Raw genomic sequence first — 22,086 nt, forward strand, 5'->3', positions numbered from 1 at the left:
AAAAGCAGACTGTGGAAAAAGGAGAATAGTTCCAGCTCCTGAACTCCTTTAATACACTAACATACCATTTGCTTTTTCCTACTTAAAGTCAGAAAAACACCTGTAGCTGATGGAGAAGCAGTTTTAAGCCTCATTTACAGCACAGAAAAGTGGAAACAACCACACACACACACACACACACACACACACACACACACAAAAAAAAAAAAAAAAAAGAAGAATGTAGTTAATGCTTAAAAGCATCACAGAACAAAAACACTATGAAAGCAATATACAGAAAAAGATAAAAGACTCCTGGATCAAACGAAAGAGACCATACTATGCAAGTCATTTTAGAGGTGGTACTTAGTATAAATTTTGAAAGCTACGTCACAAAAAAATATATATCAAAAAGACTTAGAAATTAACGAGAGTATTAATAGCTGCTAGTAATAAAACATTTAAATTTCACAGCCGTGAAACAAAAACTGTAAGTTTAGGAAAAGACAAGTTGCATGAGAAGCAAAGGTAAAGCAGAAATGCAAGATAATACTAGGAACGTACTGAAATTAACTGTCACATACGTGACAGCTAAAATTTTTCACTTAAGAGATCAGTAGTTAATAAAAATTTCCACTTTTTAGACCAAGCAGAATATGCAGACTTCTCAAAAGTTTTCCTATCTCTTTTTACACCCATATAGGAATGTCAATTTTTTGAATCCTCTATCTGCTCTATAAGCACACGAGCTTTGGCATAAAGTCTGAAACCAAAGATTTTTCTCCACAAGATGTAGCAGAAGCCTTACCAAATCAGCACCTGCTTGAAGCAACACATCCGCAACATCTGTATGTCCATTTTCACATGCGTAGGTCAACGCTGTATCTCCCGTTGCTGTGGTGGCATGAACATTAGCTCCTAGAAACACAATATCAATATTTTTTCCTTACTGGACATCACCTTACCAAGCATTTCAGACAAACACAAAAATCGAGACGCTATTTATCCACAACAGCAGCTACATCCCAATGGCCAACAGCTTCCACAGCCCACAGATATCACTCTTACAGTTAAAAAATTGCTCTCTCAGTGAAAATACTCTGAGAAGATGGGACAAGGCAAGGCTTGTAACAGGCTTGACTGACAATCTAAGCACTTAAACCTTCATGCTCATTTGCTCCTAATTCTTCTCCTACAGCACTAGAAACGTCAGCTCTACCTACAAACACTGAATCCAGATGGCTGTCCAGACTGTCCATCTGACAGGTAGCTGCATGCCAAGGACAGCCACATTTCGTGCTTATTCAGTGAAATACATTTATGGTACATGATTGCATATTTCTACAAATTTCATTCTTTCCCTGCTCTTTAAAATAATTTTCTTTAAAACTATCTTAGTGAAATAATTAGATTAGCTTCACATACTTATCAGCTACTTGAAAATTATGCACTATTCTTCTAAAAAAGTGAATGCTATTACCCAATTTCTTATTTTCAGTGTGAGAGGTGTTTAGAAACTAACTGATGCCGAAACAAAGCTTTTCTAACTTCTACACTATCAGTGTAAGTGCAGTGTAAGCAGAGCTTCAAGCGAACTAGCAACTGGCATCACATGCTGGTATCACTGCACAGAGACACAGTTGCGATTTACTGCCCTTTGGTGAGCATCACTTTTTAGAATTACAAATCCAACAAATTTTATGCATATACTTAGAGCAATCAAATAAAGTATTTGCCATTACAAGGAAGATTTCCAAAATACAGCTCCCTTCACTTTTTAATTATTGTACTTTAGCTTCTATCAACTTTAAACTGATATCATCATTATGCCCTATAAAAGTCATGTAACATTTTAATTTTATAATTCTTTAAAATTAAGAAGTTTAGCACCTTCCAGAAATTTTCCTTCTGTGCCTTTTACCAAAGTGCAATTTCAAATGCACTGCTAATTCAGACAGATTATTTGTATGTAGATAGTTTCGCTCAGTCAACACAGCAGTCCCATATAAAAACAAGCATTATTCATATTAAAATTTTACCCTAAATGCTGAAAACAATTTTTCTAATGAGCACTAGTATTTCTTAGAGATGCAATATTAACCAGTATTCCATAAGGCATGTTCCTCTTAACAGTATCAGACAATATTAAGGCAGAACATATCATTGAGCAGAATCATTTGAGTTTGGAAAGGACCCTCAAAGGCCATCTGGTTCAACTCCTCCGCAGTGAACAACTTGACCACAAATGTCTCCAAGGACAGAGCATCCACCACGTCTCTGGGCAACGTGTTCAGGTGCTTCACAACTCTTACTGTAAAAACTTTTTTTTAATTTTTAATAAATACCCAGTCTAAATCTCCCTTCTTCTAGTTTGAAACCATTTCCTCTTGTCCTCCTGCAACAGACCCTACTAAGGAGTCCAAAAGGTCACACTCAGATCTCCCAGAGCCCTCTTCTCTTTCCAGACCGAGCAGCCCCAACTCTCATCTGTCCTCACAGGGGAAATTGCATTGTTTGTTCTTTTAAATATTTGCGGATAGTTACATTACCCGCCATCAAGCCTAGGTATCTTCTAAATCATACAGAACATCTATTCCACAATGTTTGTGGGCTAAGGATTTGTACTGTACACATACCTGCTGCCAACAAGTATTTCACCAGTTCAAGATGACCCTCTTGAGCAGCTTCCATCAAAGGTGTTGAGCAACCAAGTTCTATATCAGCTCCTGCCTTAATGAGGAAGTCAGCTACTTCAGAAAACCCACCACAACATGCCAGAGTAAGAGCTGTCTCTTGCGTTTCTTCAGTCTGCGCATTTATATTTGCCCCTGGGAAACAAAACAGCTGTTATTCTAGCTGAACAGAGACAGCATAGAAAGGTGAATGCTCATTACCTCTGCAGCTTAGGTGTTCTAGCTTTAGTCTACAGTTACAGCAACAAGCAGTGATAACCACATACTAGGTAAGGAATTTGTGCACACTAGTTGAGAGGGAACAGTTAGTACCACATGTTCCGTAATGAATGTTAAAGAAACAGTGCTCTCACCTTGTGCCAGTAACAACGCCACCATCTCCTCATGGCCTTCACGTGCAGCTTCCATTAAAGGAGTATAGCCTTCATCATTCACTTCCTCCAGGTTAGCTCCCCTTTCTATAAGAAGAGCTGCTAACTCCACATGTCCACCACAAGCAGCCAGGGTGAGGGGAGATTCAAATGAATCTGCAGGCATATTCACTTGAGCACCACTGTCTAAAAGTAACCGTGCTACTTCCACATGTCCATCCTACAAAACAGAGATGAAAATCAGAAACTAGCAAAGCCATTTAATACAGTAATTGTAACTACCATTGCATTAGGTCTGAAAATGATTGAGGAGTCTTATTTATGATGGTGCAGTTTATGACAACTATTATAACATTTGGATTAAACTGACATTTAGATTTGCACCTATACTTATTTTACATTTAAATGGACAACAAAAGAGAGCTAGATTTTTTTTTCTCCTCCTTTTTTTATTGGGAAGAGATGAGGAAGAGTTGTGAGGTGAGACATTCTCAAATACCCATAAAAATACCCGTGGCACAAAAGTTATGTAGACAAAAAGCAATTCCACAAATAAACCTACTGCATGACTAAACCTCACGACAAGCAGTGGAAAAAAAAATGATTTTTCTCTTCATAGTTGTTTCATAGCTTCTACAGACAAAAAAAAAAAAATACAACCAAAAAACCTACAATTGGCAGTTTCTGTATCCTGGAAATACACCTGCAGAAGAACTGAAGTGGGTTACATCTAGGTGGTTAAAAAGGAGCAGGAAAGGCTGGAATAGATCTTAAAGGATAGAGAAAAGTACCCTGTAGTGAATTGATCTTTGCCACAGAACAAAGAGGATTAGGACTGCCATATCAGTCTGTTTGAGACTTACCAATCAAAATATATAAATGTAGCTGTTAGCTTCTCAAGAAACTATTATTAAACTTCTCAAGTTCCTTGGAAGAGCCTAAACACCAAAAATTTATGTTTTAAAGGTGTGGTTTGTAAAAAGCCACAATACCTTTGAGAATTGGCAAATGCAAATAAGTTTTGGCATCCGGAAACAAGAAACATCCTTACGGCTTTTTCCTCTCACATTATTTATTGAAATGGGATCCAAACTTTTGGAACACTGAGTAAAGAAATTGGTGAACTGAAACTCATTATGAACTATGCTGATAAAAGACCCAAGTAATGAAAACAGTGCTCAGTGAGATACAGGAGTCCTCTGAATAGAACCTAGGAACATTTCAGACTAGATCTTTCCTGAGCATAAACAAATAACATAATAACTTAAGGACAAAAAAATGGAACTTCAAAGTGAGAAATTTGAATTGAGGCATGCTGTTTGTGTATCTCAGAGATACTTGCTGCCTTGCAGATGCATAGGTAGTAGGTGCATCACCTTGATCACTCTATTTACCATCCAAAGAAATGAGATTCTTCTGGAAGGAAAAAAAAATTGTCAGACAGATCTGATGATTTCACAATGCTTACACATCTCTGTGTCCTGACACAGTGGTTCTCCTGGAATTTGGCCTCAAACCAGGATTATTTCTTCAAACTAACCCCCAACACCTGCTGACAGGTCTTCCTACAGAAGAAAATACTTCCAATGAAAATTAAAAAAAGGGCCAATTTCAGTGGTAAAAAGTATATGTATACATATCATTCTCTTGGAAGAAAAGTTGGACTACATTAAAGGGCAAAAAAGATTTTAGAATATATCGCTGCCCAAAGTTAAACACCTTGGCAGAACTGTGAAGTGGAATTCTTACTCACAACTACTCCCAATTCTCAAAACTAAGGAACTTATCCATTAAAAAGAGTAGCCTCAGGTGAACTACTACTTCCCCATTTTGATCTCATCAGAATTGCCAGTCAGTAACTCAAACCACTAAGACAGTAAAACAAAAGGGGGAAAGATGAATATCAAACAGAACAACTCCTGACAGTGCCTGCCTTTATTAAGTCAACCATGAAGCAGGTAGTACATAATGTGAGATTAACAGCAACCAAGTCTGTCAACTAAGGATAGGCTGTTGTTCTTGGAGAAGCTGCCCAAAAGCCAGCAAGAAACCCTTCTAACTAAAGATATTACCTTAGGTGTAGCATGCCAACTTTATAAGAACATAGTACCATAACTCAGAGGCACTTACAATATAACTGCTAAACAAAAACCAGACACTTCAGTTTCCTGAACCCACCGCTTAAAAAACTGAGGAGACTGGCATAAATCACAGCAATTTGCCAGAATGGTTCCCTTCTCTACAAATATAGCTATAAGACAACAATAAGGAAAAAATTTCATCACTAAGACTTGGAATCAGGACTTCAAAGGGTCAGTTCACTCTTGATTGCTTTTAAAGGTTAAATACACATACTGTAATGCAAACTGGTCTGAAACACTCAAAAATTACAATATGTAGGCCATCCACATAGCTTATCTTGCAAGGGAGACTATTCAGAGCCTTCAAGTCAACCCACAGCTTAGACTATCACAATGAAAGCAAAGAAGTGATCATGTCTAAATGCTGCAGTCTCCTTTAGGTGACACCATACACCCAGTGCATTATCAGCAGAAGGCTACAACACAAGACATTACAAGCTGACCTTGGTCACTGGCATCATTTCACAGCTGCAGTAGAACTGAGAGCAGTAGGATCAGCTGAAAACTACTGGAATGCTGCACTTTCCTCTAAAGGTTGCAGTCCACTGAAAGAAAACTTTTTTCCTCCATTCTCTATGCTATCTACAAAAACAAGGAACTAAGAACTGATTTTCTCCTATTTTCTTTAATTTGCAAAGGAAAAACTCACAGCACCAGTTCCAAAAGCCTAGAACAAACTGCCTACATGCAACACACTTGTTCCCTGTACTGGTGAAACGGTAAGTGCAATGCATTAGTCATTCAGTTCAATGCACTTCTGGAAGGCATACACCACGATGATCTCTGAGGTCTAATTTATAAACACAAAGACAGGAAACTAGCTCTTTTACACTGCAAAAGACACAGTGTCTTGGTCTCAACCTAATACCCAATGGCATTGCAAACTACTTATCCCTACACTTCACATAAGCAGCTTTTGAGGGTGACAGATCTCTGGGACGGGCTGCCCAGAAACGCGGTCAAAACTTCTTCTCTGGAGATATTCAGGAACTGACCGGGTGCTTCCCTGTGGAACCTTCTCTAGGGAACCTGGATGGTCTGGAGATGATCTCCAGTGGTCCCTTCAACTCCCCATGTTTCTATGACTCCGTGGTTACAGCAGGAACTGAAACACTCACTTGCAGACCCAAACTGGATTGTTATGAAAAGCTCATTACATTTATTTTATCTCCTCTATTTCTCTCTCACTGAAGAAGCAGCAGTACAGATAAAGGCTATTTACCATGCAGGCCTCCATTAACGCTGTGTGCATCTCATCTGTTTTATGTTCTTGATCAGCTCCGGCTTCAAGCAAAAAACGAACCATATCTAAATGGCCTTCAAATGAAACAGGTAAAAGTCAGTAAACATTTAACTGCAAAAACCTTTAGTACTACAGACAATGCGTTAATAAAATAATTTAGATTCTCATAGCTTACTATTAGAAGTTACAAGTCATAAGCCCACTCTAAGTCTTCTGATGAGTAACGGAGAATGGTCAGTCGTAAGACTTTTTCAATGTCTTTTTCAATGACATTAACTACGAAATTAAAATAGACCTCTAATTTATACAATAGAAACAATTCCTTGTGACTTCAAGTTACAAAAGACTGTGTAGTTCCTTATTGAACAGAACACAGACATATCATTTGAGTGTTCCAAAGCAGCACAAGTTTTGAGAGGGGAGCTATCTATCTTCAAAAATATGTCCATATAGATCTGAGCTTCAAGCTTTTTATTCATAGCTCTTGGGAATATTTCTGAGAATTTGAGGAACACAGTATGATATAATGTGCATATATGTGACACTACTTTAAAAAAACCTCTACTGAACTTCAGCAAAACCTGTTTTTAACTCAAATCTATTATGGCTTTTGTTGTCATAGAATGTGTCCCTTACAAATTATACATTTTATCTCATCCTTCAAAACCAGATTTTGCTTTACACAAATTCATAGGAAAACAATGCAACTTAATTGTCTTGCCAAAGATGACACAGGAAATCCCCAGTCAAGGAAGATATTGCATTACATCACTCCTATTATGTTTACAATGAAAGAAACAGGAAAATTCCTTCAAACATATCCAAAAATGCTACTACTGAAAATTCTCATAATGAACTACTAGTATATGCTGCAGGATATCCATGATGGAATCAGATCCGAGCCTTCTGATGAATTACAAATAACTTGTATCCTCCAATTCTAACTGCAGAGGCAAAATGTAAATTACTTTGACAATAATCCGCATGCTTACAGCTTCTATTAGGGGAAAACAATTAAGGAAAACGTTACGGTTTTTAGTTTGCTTTCCTTTGAAAGAAAATAATTTGGTTGGTGGTTCATTTGATTACTGTGGCACTAAGTTATTTTATGTAAAAACTTTGAACTGCAAAAGAAACTAAGTCCACAAGAGGTCATAATACACAATTGAAAAACATCCTCCAAAATTACACTGCAGAAAAAGTATTCAGTAATCATACTAGTGTTTTACTCCCACCAGTTATTACAGAACATCCAATCTAACCACAATTTCCTAACAACTAATAGAGATGTTTTCAAAACTTGCAGGTAGTTGGTGAGGAGAATCTGAATGAAATGGTGAATGCAGTAGTGGAGGGAAAGAAAGTGGTGCTGCGTCAAAGCGCAAGTTTGGACGTAGCCATTCACAAGATTTCAGCTCCAGCATGCCGCATATGTCCACCACATCCGAATACAAGCAGACCACTACACCAAGGAAGAATATCTCCTGACATCAATTTTAAACAGTTAAGAAAATCAAAAGTTTGGTTGGAAGTTTCAGCTAGGTAAAACCCAGAAATAAATTTCGTCAACAAAAATACAAAACAACATACAAGACAATACCTTTGTAGCATGCAAGTGTAAGTGCACTTTCTTTGAACTCGTTGGAATGAGTATTGATTCCTGCACCATATTCCAGCAATACTCTTGCAACCTCAACATGACCTGCACTGGCTGCTTCCATTAAGGGGGTATGCCCATTCTCATTATGGTCTTCTATATTAGCACCTGCTTTCAATAGCACCTTCACTATGTCAACAAAGCCCCCAGCACAAGCATAAGTGAGCGCTGTGTTCCCTGCAGAGAAGAAGAAGTTACACGTAAGTCCTCTTTGTTTCCCACTCCTAATACACAACATGAAGTTAGTTTTAAAAACCCTGAAAAAACAAGTACACCACCAGGGGCGGCCTCTTATGTCACAGTAAAATTACTTCAGCCAGTATCTTCAACGCAATTATGAGAGTTTTAACACGTAATACTCAAGCATTTTTTTCTTTTATTGTCAAGTTTCCTACTTCGACACATAAAAAGAGAAAATTAATCACTGATCTTCTTCTGTGTGAGTTTTTTGTTGTTTTTGTTTGTTTGTTTTGCTGGGGTTTTGCTCTGTTTTTGTGTTGGTTGTTTTGGGTTGTTCATTTGTTTGTTTTAAGATGGCACCCAGCAGTCCTTCAAAAAGCTTCTATTGGGTGGATAAGAATAAACTATTATAATTTAAAACTCTGATTCTGAAAATGTTGGCTCACATTAAGTTTTCCTCTCAATTCTAAGACAAGTTCCACTTAATACAACTAGATATAAAAAAAAATGAATGTTACCTATTTAAAAAAAATTAATTCCATTTTAGAAAAATTAAATTGCAGGTTAATACTCTCAGCAAGGTTAGTCAGGTTGTGGTCAAGCATCAGCAGTGTGGACAACACTCAATGCTTAAAGAACTGTTCTACTTTGGTAAAATGCAACAGACCTAAATAACTGGTCTTGATCAGGTATATCCACTAAGAAGACAAATGTGGACTGTACAAATGAGAAAAACTGAACTCAATGCATCTTTCTGGTCATTTAATACCACAGTAGACATCTAGGGAACAGTGCTTTCCATTCCAGTTAATGCTGAAAGCCACCATTAGAGTCTCATCTGGCCATTATTAACCACGTCCAGCATGTATCTAGCCTATTCTTAGTCATTCCTGTTCTGCGTACTTTAAGTTAAAATGCCAGCAAAAAAAACTCACGTTCAGAACAGAAGCACTTGGCTTATGCTCTAGTTCTGTTCATTTTTTCAGTTTCTGTTACCTGTTGAAGACTGAGCATTGACATCTGCACAATGAACAAGGAGAAGTTTAACAATATCTACGTAGCCTCCGCTGGCAGCTGCCATTAAGGGAGTTATGTCTCCTTTATTCCCTCGATCTTCAACATTTGCATGCATTGCTAGTAGCACCTAAAGAAAAAAAGTTCACTATTAGAATGAACAAATTCTTGCACTGACATTTTGATTCTAGTTCAGTGGAGCTTGACACTGATTCCCCAGTCAGTCATGACATACCCTTACATTAAAATACCCACAGCAGTAAAACACAATAGTACTCCTCAGGACCACAAGTAATTACCCACCTGCACTATGCTCAGCTTAAGGTAACACTATTTTTCTACATTTATTCATATCTGTTAAAATCAACACTAAGTTCAGTACAGTACTGACATTTTCAAATGTCACAGAGCAATTCACTAGCCAAAATGACAGCAGATATACTACAAGTTTGCATTAGTGACTACAGCCCACATTAGGTCAAGCTTACAGGTAAATAGTTCTCCCCCATACAGCTGTCAGCACAATAAACATGAAGCCGGTCGCTTTCTGAGAATCATCACTTAAGCCAAAAGGACAAATTCTGCTCCTGAATACACATATATAAAAGCCAGATATTAACCCAAACTAATTCAATGCTGATGGCATTTTACATTAAAAAGACAACCAGTATCTGTGTGCTCACATTAAGCGGTATTAACTACTAATAACTAATCCAAAAAGAGTTTTTTAGATTATAAAAACTGTTTCAATTGTGATAGTTAAGGCATTCAGGTATCGAAGAAAGCCCTTTAACAATGTTTCACAAAGGTTTAGTTGTGACTGTATTTGTTACTTACTTGTGCCAATTCGTAATATCCTGCTGAACAGGCCAAGCAAAGGAGACTCTCTCCTTCTTCAGTATGTTCATTTACACTTCTTCCTTCATCCAGCAGCTTCCGAACAGCATTTACATCCCCATCCGAGCACGCTTCTGCCAAACTGCGACTGGAAAATCATTTACCACAGAATAAGCACGAAAAAGAGCTGCAATAAGGGGTAGTTTTCTTATGCACAGAAGAAGTCCTAAAAGCTCAAGACATCATCCCAGAAAATATAGCTTGCAGATGCTTTTTAAGAGAAAAGCTCACACATACATTATTTTCACTGGTGAAATGGAAATAAAGACCTTCCTCATGTTCACATTTGCTAACTCATTCAAGCTTCATATAAGCTACATACAGAGAAGAGTGCTCAAAACTGGGTATCGCGCAGTGTGTGCAAAATACAGAGGTAAACACTCACTGATGTTTTATTCACTCTTCGGTGGAATGCCAGATAGACACAGGCTATGACTGTGGCAAACCACAGGTACAGAGGTAAATTTCTACTAGATAGAAAGCCAAAAAGTGAATAGTCCACAGTAACCACTAATGCTCAGTACTGCAATATGCCAAACTTTCTTACCGCTGTCTCTTCTATAGTAGGATTATCTCCTTCCAGCACTAGCCCAAGCTTTTTCTTGCAAGAAAACAAATTGATTTTTTCTCTCCAAATAATTTTCAAACAAAGAAAAATCCTTACCTCACCTAATGACATCTTAGAGGAAGAAAAGAGTCTTACACGCTTATCCTGTTTCTTTTCATACAACCCTGAGAGCATTTAACACAAGTTTTCAGATGTTCCTGACATGTAAAAGCTCAGGAAGTATATTACCACTACTTTAAACATCTTTAAATTTTGCCTTCAACAGAAGAGCTATTTTCCTTACAAAAATACACTAAGCAGATCTAGAAAAGGTGAGTGAGCTTCAATTTATTTTGAACTTAGTCATCTTTCCTTGAAATCTTTTTCTGTACCAAAAAAAGTCTAATTCTAAGAGAACAGTTAAAGCACTGCTAAACACTTAAGTTTAAACAAGAGCAAGTCATACTCAGCACCAACTCAGTTACACTTACCCATATGATAGAAAGTCAATTTAGAAAATACATGGGAGAAATCACTGTCCCTGAACCACTAGTGTACTGGCTGGAGAAGGGAAGGAAGGTAGAGCCTTCCATTATAAACAGTAGTGGACTGCATGCAAAGCAGTCCATCCTGGTATAATTTGTGTAAAAAGGAGGGGACCTCATTTAATTTAAAAAAAAAAAAAAAAAAAAAAAAAAAAAAAAAAAAAAAAAAAAAAAGCTAAACACTAACATACTCAAATGCATTAAATACCTTAAATTTCTACTTTTCTTCTGTAAAAGAGACAATCATCCAAGAAGCTTACTTGCAATGAAGAATATATCCATTTGACCACAAGGCTTCATCAGGAAAGCACATTAGTTTCAATTTTTCAGAGACAAATAGTTAAACGAATAATTAAAGCCTTATTTGAAAACATGAGAAGGAATTCATTTGCAAGACACTCAAAAATGAGCTACACTGTGCTAGTAGCTGATAGTTAAGCTGAGATCTGACCTGCAGAGAATACCCAGTACCTGGATCACTTCTATTTGCTTCACTTCTATTTTCAGTATTTTTACAGAAATAATTGAAAACTAGATCTACGTAAGAAATACTTTGAATTTCTGATGAGATTTCAAGATCAGCCGTACACGCAATCACATTACCTTAACAGTTTAGGAACAACCTCTATTCATTTGTCAGAGTAGAAAATATTCCAGGACCCCTAACAGTGCTTTGAAATTACCAATGGAGAAGAAAGCTTTCAGATACCTAGGACAAATTCTCATTTCTACAGTCATGGGAATTGAATCTGTCCTCATTAATTACTGCCTCTGAAGAGTTAGCAGATATATAGCGCTTCTTTTTCCCCCAAGTTCCTTAAGCAAGATTCCTGGGGAAACTGCTACCTATTAAGTGTTTGTACTAAAAGCTGGAAGATAATATTACGAACCAGATTTCTTAGTTTCCAGCGAAACATAAAGCAGTAAGCAGAGAACTATCTCCAGCTCTTCTATATGGATAAGCTTAATCAATTTTTCAAAATAAAGAATTTGACCACCTAGCACACAGGAAGAGCAGCATGTCCTCTAATCAACACTTGACTTGCACTTCTAAAGTTAAAAACCTGATATGGCAGTAGTTAAACCTTCAGTTTATCTGCTAGTACAGCACATATGTTACTGAGGACTAACTAAAAACTGAGTTTGAAATGAGAAATATCAACTTACATTCTAGCATTCAGAAACCAAGGAGAGATCAATACATACTTGTCCACCTGCCCTGCATTGTGATTGTTCTCCGCCCTCATCCGCGTCAATGCAGCAGCAGCTTCATCCAGTGCACAGCTGACAGAGGATGTCAGTCTTCGGAGAACCTCAGGATCTGCGAAGGCTTTACCATCGGCAGTGGACAATTTACCAATTCCTTCAGTGCACGTTCGTTCAGTGAGGTTAGTATGAAAGTCACACAAAAAAAATGCAAAGACACTATTTTAGATTTCAGCCACATGCACTATTAGTTAAAAATCATTTGCAAACATGCCAGAAAATTAGCTATGTAACACTAGCAGTTAACACTTGTCTACTACCTGAACATTTTTAATTGTAATAAGGTAGCAATAAAACTATTTTCAACTGGCAGTTTAAACACCCACTGAAAACTCTCAACTCATACCTTTGAAGAATAAAACACAAATTAAAATCTCTAAGGGGACTAAACACAAGCCCAGGGGTCAAACCCCCGCACGAGTTTGGAAAGCAGGCATTATTCCACAGTCTTGGCTTTAGGTTATCTACACATGAAGAGTCTTCTACTTCGCACATGCAACTCCACTGAAAATGAATTGGACTTGCTTCCAATGCATTATTTCTAAGAGCAAGAAAAAAAATGTATATGTATAAATTAGCTTGAATTCCCACTAATTTAGTATTCTTAACTGCACACCTCCAGATACAAATATGAAATAAAACTTCCAATCTTTTATGCATACTTGAAAAATAATGTCACATCTACTCTGTAGTGCTTTGGTAGCATAGAAACACAGGCTTAGCGAACTTTGGTAACAAGTCATTTGCTTCAGACATTTTCTTGGCTACTAGACTAAATCTGAAGGGCAATATAGAGTATCAATCACCATAAGCTATTTATCTCATTCATTTGCATGGCTGATATAAAGTCACTGTACAGCTGCACAGTTTATTCCACACAGGTTTTATTACACACAGCCCCTCACAGACTGGAACACTGCGAAGAACTGAAGCTCAGTTCATTTTATCATTTAAACACCACTGCAATTGCTACTGCAGCACATGCAGAGCCCAGATTTGCCTGCACTAATGTGAAAACAGTATTAAGGGAAAAGCAGAGGTACAGTACAAAAAACATTTTCATGTGGTAGAGAAAGAAAACAGTTACTGGTTTATAGATTAGCTACCTTCACCAGTGATGAATCAGTAACTTCTCAATTCCTTAGTTGTTAAACAGAGTCAAATTAGATATAAAACTCCGGGGGAAAAAAAACGCATCCTGTATCTCTGAAGATTTGCAATTTGGGATGTGCGCGACTGATTTACATCATGTTTTGCACAAGCCAGTTTGCAACTACTACAGTATAGATACTGAAATCACACCTAGAAAGTTTCAAACACTGTCTCCAGATGATGCGTTTCCCCAGTCTGAAAGCATTCAATAATTTTCACAGCAATCCAAGAACCAAGACTTGCCAAACTTTAGCACCCTGAAAACACCTTGTAACAGCACAGGAGACACTTTGTCTCGTAACCCATATGTATGGGAACTGCTGAGTCATGGCCTGAACCTCTGATTGATCACCTGAGGCGAGCACTGAGTCAGCCAGAGGAGCACAAGTGAAGGCAATTCTCCTGTGTGCCGGAAGGGGTGGAGCCAGGCTGCAGCCCTCCTAGACCTATTTAAGAGCTGGCTGCTAGGGGGGGAAGGATCTCTTCTGGAGATCTGCTCTGCTGGAGTTTTGTAAGTGAGCCCAGGATAGGGGTAAGCTTTCTATCTATTCCCTTTTTGTTATCATTATCTGCTTTGCCAAACTCTCTTGTTTATTTTGTAATTATAGCATCTTAATATTCATTGATTATACGCCATATCACTGTTAGAGAGCTGCTAAATGTTGGCTTTGAGCATTCCCAGTCCAGGTTGCTGGAATAGCCAAGAAACCCTCCTCTGCCAGCATGAAAGACACCATAACAGGTGCAACAAGCATACCAACACGACAAAGTTTGCATTGGCAGCACCATGCATGCATCTGCTTACAGCATACTGCCCAAGGAAAGGAAGGGAATTACTAACTCGCAGCCCAGCACCAACAGCATATCTAGGACCATTATAACCAAATAACTAAGACCGCCTCATTGTGCAAAATGGAAGTGGAAGGAGAGAAGTCCACAGGATTTAGAGACATGATCCTCAAGCAAAGGCTTCAAGGACCAGCACAACAATTATCTTCTACATTGAAGGCTTTCATGAAGGGAACTGAACACCTCTGCTGGCAGCAAAGGACCTGAGAAAAAAGAACTCCAGTGAAGAAAAAATTACCTAGATATCTGAAACTGAACTGGACAGACAAATCATCCCAGTAGTCCAGCTATCTGGACAGAATTAACCTCTCTGCATCAAGCAGGAAAAGGATGAGAGACTTGCTGCGGAAATATACACCCAGGTGACCCTAGTGCAAAGGACTGACTGCCTTGATCTCGTAGGCTAACTGCACTTGTCTTTGATCTACTTACTGCCTAAGAGGAGAAGCAACTGGATCTAATCAGGATGAGATACAGACAAGTATAATGTCTGCTTGGCTATTGTCTCCATGATGCATTCATGCACAGGATTTCTAAAACTAAGAGGAACACATCATAGCACATATCTAAGTCTTGTGCCCTATGAAGACAAATGGAACTCAAACAACTGCAGAGCTCCTGCCCCAAGGAATTGTTTCCATGGGTGACAATCAGTGGGATCCCAGAGGAGCCACAAACTCACAGACTGGTGGGCTCCTTCTTCCAGCTGCTGTATGTACAGATAGCTCACTTCACACTTTCCCACTTTGCTCCAAAAAAACGTGATATAATCACATCAGGACTTTCAGAGTGTAAGCTGCAGAAGCCATTTATTCACATCACCAGCTAGGGCTCAACAACCCAACTGACATTCTTTGTGCTGATACTTTTTTTTTTTTTTTTTCAAACCAAAAAGTTCACATGAACATCAGCCCACAAATCAGCCATCATCACAGCGCAAGAATCTGACCACTTTTTTTATACATGCTAAAGCTAATCAACAGCTATGCAAAACACCAGAGCAGGTGTGTTAGGCTAGACACAACAGAAGGGGACAGCAGGATACTGCTACTGACACCCATTCATTTACTTCCCTTTTACAGGTTTATAGTACCATATAAACAATTGCTCAGGTTTTACTATACTGTCATTTAGGATGACTATGCTGTAAAGCTCAGTCATCTGATCTCCAATTTATTTGCTTTTGTGTCCACTTAATAGCTATTTGTTCTTGTGTCATTCACCCAGGTGATTAAAATATCTCATGCAATAATCAGATTTTCTAGGCTCCTCTCATCCTTTGAAAACTAAAAGCATTCTCCAGAAGATTCTCCACACTCATGATCATTTAAGTGCAAGATTAACTCAACTTCTCATGTTATTGAAGTCTCACTAGCACTCTACCGAGTCACAAAATTGATAAGGACCCTCTGAAAATGGCTAAACCAAAAACTACAGTGTTTGGCATTCACAGCTTTCTCTAGCACAACGGCACATATGCAAGAATGCCAACCATCAGAGATGGTTGTGCAGCACGTTATTATTTTTCCCTCTGTTAACTGCCCTCTTTTCATGCCTTGTATTTTCAGAGCTCGCTGAAAGATAACATTCTTCTCCTTCAATGCAAGTCTATCCTGTCTCCAAAGTCTTTCTAAGATCAAATCAAGTGAACAATATTTATTGTGGTTTAAATATTTAAACCACAATCAAGTGAACAATATTTATTGTGGTTTAAATATTTAAACCACACCCAAAAGTCATGATAGCTCAAAAGTCACACATCAGTAAGATCCTAGCCTCTAGAAAAGATAAGTGTATTTAAGGTATAGAATCTTCCATTCACTATTTGTTCCCCTCTTGCAAGCTCTAGATTTGGGAGAAACTCCAAACAGAAGAGACTTCAGCAAGAAACCATTCTCATTCCCTCACAGCAAAATTTCTCAGCTGGAAGGCATTCTTTCATATGGAACTAGATACAAAGACTTGTTTGTGCTTAAGCATAAGTTTTCCCAACATCTTCCTGAGATGATGAGAGAAGTTCAGCACTTCTTGAAACCAATCATGTGGCAAGGTAAATGCATCGTTCTGACGTGACATTATGGATGACCATACTCAGTAAACCTCAATTCAGAAATCAACTAAGACAGACTGAGCTTTTATGGTCTCATGGGATTCCTGCAAACAAAACAGATAGGCAAATTAAAAAAAAAAAAAAAAAAAATCCACGACTGAAGTTTTTATCTGATCACCCCACACACACAGCCGAAGCTGGCCATAAGACTTCCTAATGTTTCAGTTCTTCACACTGCTGTAGTTAAGGATTAACAGCCTTTTTTAGCATCCTAACCTTCACAGAAGCTGTATCTCTACCCAGGCAAACGTTTCAAGCGTCTTCATGGAAGCAGTGCGTATTCCATACGTCTCAGAGCTGATCCAAGGGGGTTAGCTGAACATGGCACTTTCAGGATGCATTTGGGCAGCTGTGCCTGCCCAGCTGGCCCATCAGACCCAAGGCAGCCTGTGGCCAGCCAGCACAGAGTAACAGCAAGCAGTCCTCCAGCAGGTCTCTCTAGAAGATCCTACACTGCACAACTGTCAAGACTTCATCACGGACTCTGCAATCCCACACAGCCACAGAACAGCTTCAAGTTTTCTCAAGCGCGGTACCTTCATAGGAGAAAGAGTCGTCTTCTCCATGAATAGTACCAGAAACACAGGACAAAAGAGGATAACAAACTTAGGCACCAGAGGCAATCCAACTAACAGTAGTAAGACTTTGCTTAACTCAAGTAAGTCTTCCAAACAGTACGAAACGAACTAAAGAATTCTCCTGCAAATAGCTGGACTGGCTTAAGAGTTCCTGTGACAAAAGGAGCTGCTATGGGGGCCAGAAGAGCTCCTCAGTGCAGTGCAAAGGAAACTTGAAGTTGTGCCTAACTCAGGAGAGAAAAAAAAAAATAAAGAAAAAAAAAAGACAATGACAGCACTACTATTTAAAATCCTGGCATGTCTGAAACATGCCCTCAAACATCACAAGAGGTTTGTAAAAGTAGATTTGGCTTGACTGGGGAAAGAGAGAAGTAAGAGCAGGAGTAAGGTGGAGAAAAAAAAACATCCGGCAGGAGAAAAGAGAATATCTCAATTGTAACCACAGACATTTTTATTACCTAGCAGTGAAATATTTAGACCATAGATAACAAACTCATAGAAGCTTTACACTCCTCCCAGCTTCTTCTCAAAAAATGTCCCTGAAAAATAGTCGTGTTTTTCAGAATTTTCTCATTTAAGACACTTTCCTGCAGGTAAGGTTTCAACATTTTTCTGCCCAGAGTTGTCTGCCAGAATAACAAGTTGAATGTGAACTCCAAGGTGAACATGGCTACTAAGTGGCCTAGCTAACACCAGCAGCCATGAGAGAAAACTATGTAGGTAGAAACTGAAGAATTCCTGCTTGATGGTGACAGCAAAGAGCCGCTAGGTTACCTCAGCTACCATCACTCTGCGATGGTCATTCACAGTGTCCAAATAGCTAGATTTCCTTCTATTATTATTATTATTTCTTTTACCTTTGTAAAAAGTATTACAACTTTTTCATCTTTCAAGGCTTTCCTCATTTTAGCCCCATCAAAGAAACATTAATTCAAGTGCAAGGTGACAAGCTACCAGATACAATTTTTGATGCTTCTGATTCATTATGGGAACCCAGACATCCAGATGTGCTCACCACTGATCTGCATGTGCATAAAACCTTACTGATCAAGCAATCAAATGCACTTGCTTTCTATTCACATAGTTAATACAGAAGCATCACACGCTATTCCTACATTAGTTAGTTTATAAACCATTTTCCGTACTCACCAGATGCAAAATTCACACCTGAATATTTTACAGATAGATGCTCACACAGAAAACAGTTTTCTCTGACATCTGTTAGTAAGTCTTGCTCTTTACAAACTGCAACCTCTTCTCCAGAAGGTTTTTTTCCCCACAGCTGGAGCCCTGCTACTTGTGTTCTTGCACAGCATCACAAGTCCTTCAGCACTGCTGAAGCAAATAACAGCATGTAACTGCACAGGAGCTGCAGACGCTGCTTTGGCAATGCAGGGGTGGATGCTCCAGCAGTAAGCACAGAAGGCAGAAACGTCTCAGAGAACAAATGGCTTTCACCCATCTCACTGTAGATAAGTGCCTGGGACAGGTATCTACCCTCAGATCACCTCTTTTTCAGAGAAGCAACTACCATTAGGAGAAAAGTAATAACACAGTAGGTTTACCTTCCCAACTAAACAGTTCAATGACCAAATTGCTTTAAGGAAAGCAAACCAACACAAAGACTGAAGAATTGCATTTAAGTATCAGAAAGCAATTGTATTTCTTCTAGAAAATAAGCAAAAAATAAGAACACACTTGTTCTAGATTGGTCTGAAGTATTCAATTTTTTTTTTCTTTTTAAAAATATTTAAAGCTTTGATTCAGTATGTAATGAGTACCTATCTCACACCTATGAAATACTACAACCAATTAAGGCAAAAAATATTTAGTAAGTGCTGAAAGCTATTACACAGGAATTCTTAGACAGAAAGACAGAAATTCTTACTCTCTATCGACCACCAATAGCTAGAATTCAATTGACATGTAACTGCTCGCTTTTAACATTGATCCCACGGTATCCCTGCCGGCCAAAGCATCTGCTCAGCTAACACACCGAACAGGCAACAAGATGGAAGGTAAAAAAGAAGCACTCTCTCCAGTCCCAAGATTTTTTTGCAGGAAAAAGAAACTAACTGTCTCCAAAAAGCCTGACTTTGGAAGTTAAACTAGATCGTTTCTATGTGTAGCATTTGAAGATTTCTTTCAAACTCATTATTCGAGTTCTAGATTCCAAGCCAAATCAAATCTCCATAGAGACATTTGAATTTGGACTTGGAGGAAGAGAAAGCTTCTGTTTACATATAATGACTTAACAGCAAAAGTAAAAGACCAGATCAGCAAAAAATGCAACCTCCAAAAACTGACGGTAAGAAATGTAATAGGAAAGAGTCAGAAAAAAAGCCGGTCTAACTCTGGGGCAGCTGGAACTCAACCTGACTACAACTGCTGAAAGCCACAAAGCAGATTTTTTTTCCTACTATCACGCTGTAAAGGTCTAATGTCTTACTAAGCATCCCTATTATTCTTCCCTATATTTAGGGAAAAAAGATTCTGAATTTTATCAAAAACTCACAGTATCTTGCCAGCTTTCCTTCACTACATAAACTTCAGTTATGTACTTTAGTTAGCTTTAGTAGCTAACTTTAGTTAGCACAGTAGCGTTTACAAACTCCCACTTTACCAGGGACGTGAATTTGCTCTGGAGCCAAGAGTAAACAGGAGATACTGTATATTAAATAGGAGGTTTTCACTTCCTATTTGAATTTCTTTTTTCAATGGCCTGTTTGCTATTTATTTGTTTGGGTCTACTTGTTTATTTTTTGTTTTTCCCCAGCCTAAACCTGCAGCACATCCAGAAAGATCTGCCACGGCAGCAGTGCTGCCATTGACTCCTGGCTGTCTGCAGCCTTTTCCAATACTGAGCCTTCTCTTCCCTATACAGCTGCCTCCTGCAAGGTCCAGCAACATCTTTTTCAGGACCATGCACTAGCAAGTACTGAAGCACATTCATGTACACAAACACATTTCTGGCTGTACCATACTTGACAATACCACTGTGATTAGCTAAGAGAATCACTGACTGCAAGTTGCATTGTCTGTGTGGCTTTGTTCAGCTTTAAATGGACAGAGGCCAAAAGGCAGACTCAGCACATCTGCCCCAGAGCCAAGCAGTCACCTGCCCGCAGCCCTGTAGCCATGAGCTCAGCCAGGTCCTGACACGGCGCAGCACTAAATGAGCACACTGCTACCAGCTCCTGAGCATCCCAGCTCTAATCAGGGCAGAAAGGCTCCAAATTCAGAGGTTTGGGCAACAGTTTAGACAAACTTGTACTCAAAGACAGTATCCAGCCTAGACATTGAGGAAAGAAAATCAAATTACTTTGGAGTGCTTTAAAAGTACTTTAAAGCCCAAAATCCTTCTTGGGGAATTTGTTTTGATTGCAGCGCTTACCATACCTACCTGTAATGCAATAAAAGCAGCAACTTCATTAATGACCCAGAAGTAAAAACCATCATATCTTCTAGATGCCAAGTCTCAAATTCTCTACTTCACGCCAGTCAATATGAAAGAACAAGGTTCATTACTTTATAGAAATACACCAAGGTGAACAACAGGCATCTATTCCTTAATCCCTGATTTTTCTTTTAGTGCCTCATGAACCTCATTGCACTGTACAACTTCCTGAAGGGAGGTTGTGGTGCAAATGGGTCTGGCCTCTTCTCCCAGGCAAATAATAGGACCCGAGGAAATGGCCAGAAGTTGTACCAGAGGAGGTTTAGGTTGGATATTAGGAGAAACTTTTTCTCTCAAAGGGTGGTCAGGCACTGGAATGGCTGCCCAGGGAGGTGGTGGAGTCACCATCCCTGGCAGTATTCAAGAGGCGTCTGGATGAGGAGCTACGAGAGATGGTTTAGTGCTTGTGGTACTAATAGGAATGGGAGGGCGGTTGGACTAGATGATCTTGCAGGTCGTTTCCAACCTTGCAATTCTATGATTCTATGATAAATAAAAGTTAGCACTGCCTCATTTCAAGTGCCTGCTTCCAAAAACATGGAAAATACACCTCAAAAAACTAAGACTACTGCTGAAACATGGAAACAAGGAACATGGAAACCAAAGTCTGCTGTGAGATGTAAAAAGCACAAGGAAAAGACAACCACCTACCCCTGAGAATTCCCAAGAGAAACTACAGGAAAACATCAATATCCATTCACACTGTACAAGGCTCACAAAATTCCTATTCTTGACTGCTAGCATTCTAAGCCAAATATTATATCTGCCTGAGGTCTTCTGACTTTTGAAAAACAAGTTACTTTCACAGAATCACTAAGGTTGGAAAAGACCACTAAAATCATCCAGTCCTACCATTAACCCATCACCTGCACCCACTCTTTCCAGACACCTTCACCTGTTTCATGGTAGAAAGAGCAAAGCACGGAATTCCATACTAATGGCTTATGGAGCAAAAGGATCATTGTCCTATGGAGACTAACAGCAAGATACACAAGCACAATGAAGGAAGAGACTTCAAATAAACTTTGAAGGCAATTTGTAAGTAAATATTTCACTTGCATTCCAACTTTTTAGCATTCAGTGAGAAACTAAGTCCAAATGGATAGTAAATGCTCCTAAGAACTAGAAATTGGCTCTGGTATAAGTCAGCAACTACATGGAACAAAAACAACTTCAAACAACTGTACGTTTTCAAGAAAAGAACCAAGAGGTCCCTAGAAGGCCCATGTCAATAGCAGCTTATCCCAGAAGCCATGGACTTTCAGCCACTCACTCAGTATGCTAAACCAAGTGAAAATATTCAAGTATTATCAGGGGTGACCAACTACCTTACCTATTAAAAAAAAAAACCAAACCATATAATCAGTCTAATGACGTATAGCACCAAATTGTGTACAATTCCACGTT

The 22,086-nt window shown here is 38.7% G+C and overlaps 1 protein-coding gene across 2 annotated transcripts in view; it reads right to left on the minus strand.

Moving 5' to 3' along the window:
- ANKHD1 (ankyrin repeat and KH domain containing 1) overlaps window positions 1-22,086 on the minus strand; it is a 100,617-nt gene that overhangs the window by 55,154 nt on the left and 23,377 nt on the right. For both annotated transcript variants that reach the window (XM_042836428.1, XM_042836427.1), the window contains exons 3-10: window positions 12,474-12,630; window positions 10,116-10,263; window positions 9,261-9,408; window positions 8,028-8,261; window positions 6,407-6,501; window positions 3,026-3,263; window positions 2,616-2,807; window positions 788-897 (exon numbers count right to left, since the gene is read on the minus strand). In XM_042836428.1, the coding sequence (XP_042692362.1) occupies window positions 788-897; window positions 2,616-2,807; window positions 3,026-3,263; window positions 6,407-6,501; window positions 8,028-8,261; window positions 9,261-9,408; window positions 10,116-10,263; window positions 12,474-12,630 (1,322 nt within the window). The remainder of the gene's footprint in view (window positions 1-787; window positions 898-2,615; window positions 2,808-3,025; window positions 3,264-6,406; window positions 6,502-8,027; window positions 8,262-9,260; window positions 9,409-10,115; window positions 10,264-12,473; window positions 12,631-22,086) is intronic.

This window comes from Centrocercus urophasianus, unplaced genomic scaffold, assembly GCF_019232065.1.
Source record: "Centrocercus urophasianus isolate 14NV4802_14NV808 unplaced genomic scaffold, USGS_Curo_1.0 seq_60, whole genome shotgun sequence".
NCBI classification, from domain to species: domain Eukaryota; kingdom Metazoa; phylum Chordata; class Aves; order Galliformes; family Phasianidae; genus Centrocercus; species Centrocercus urophasianus.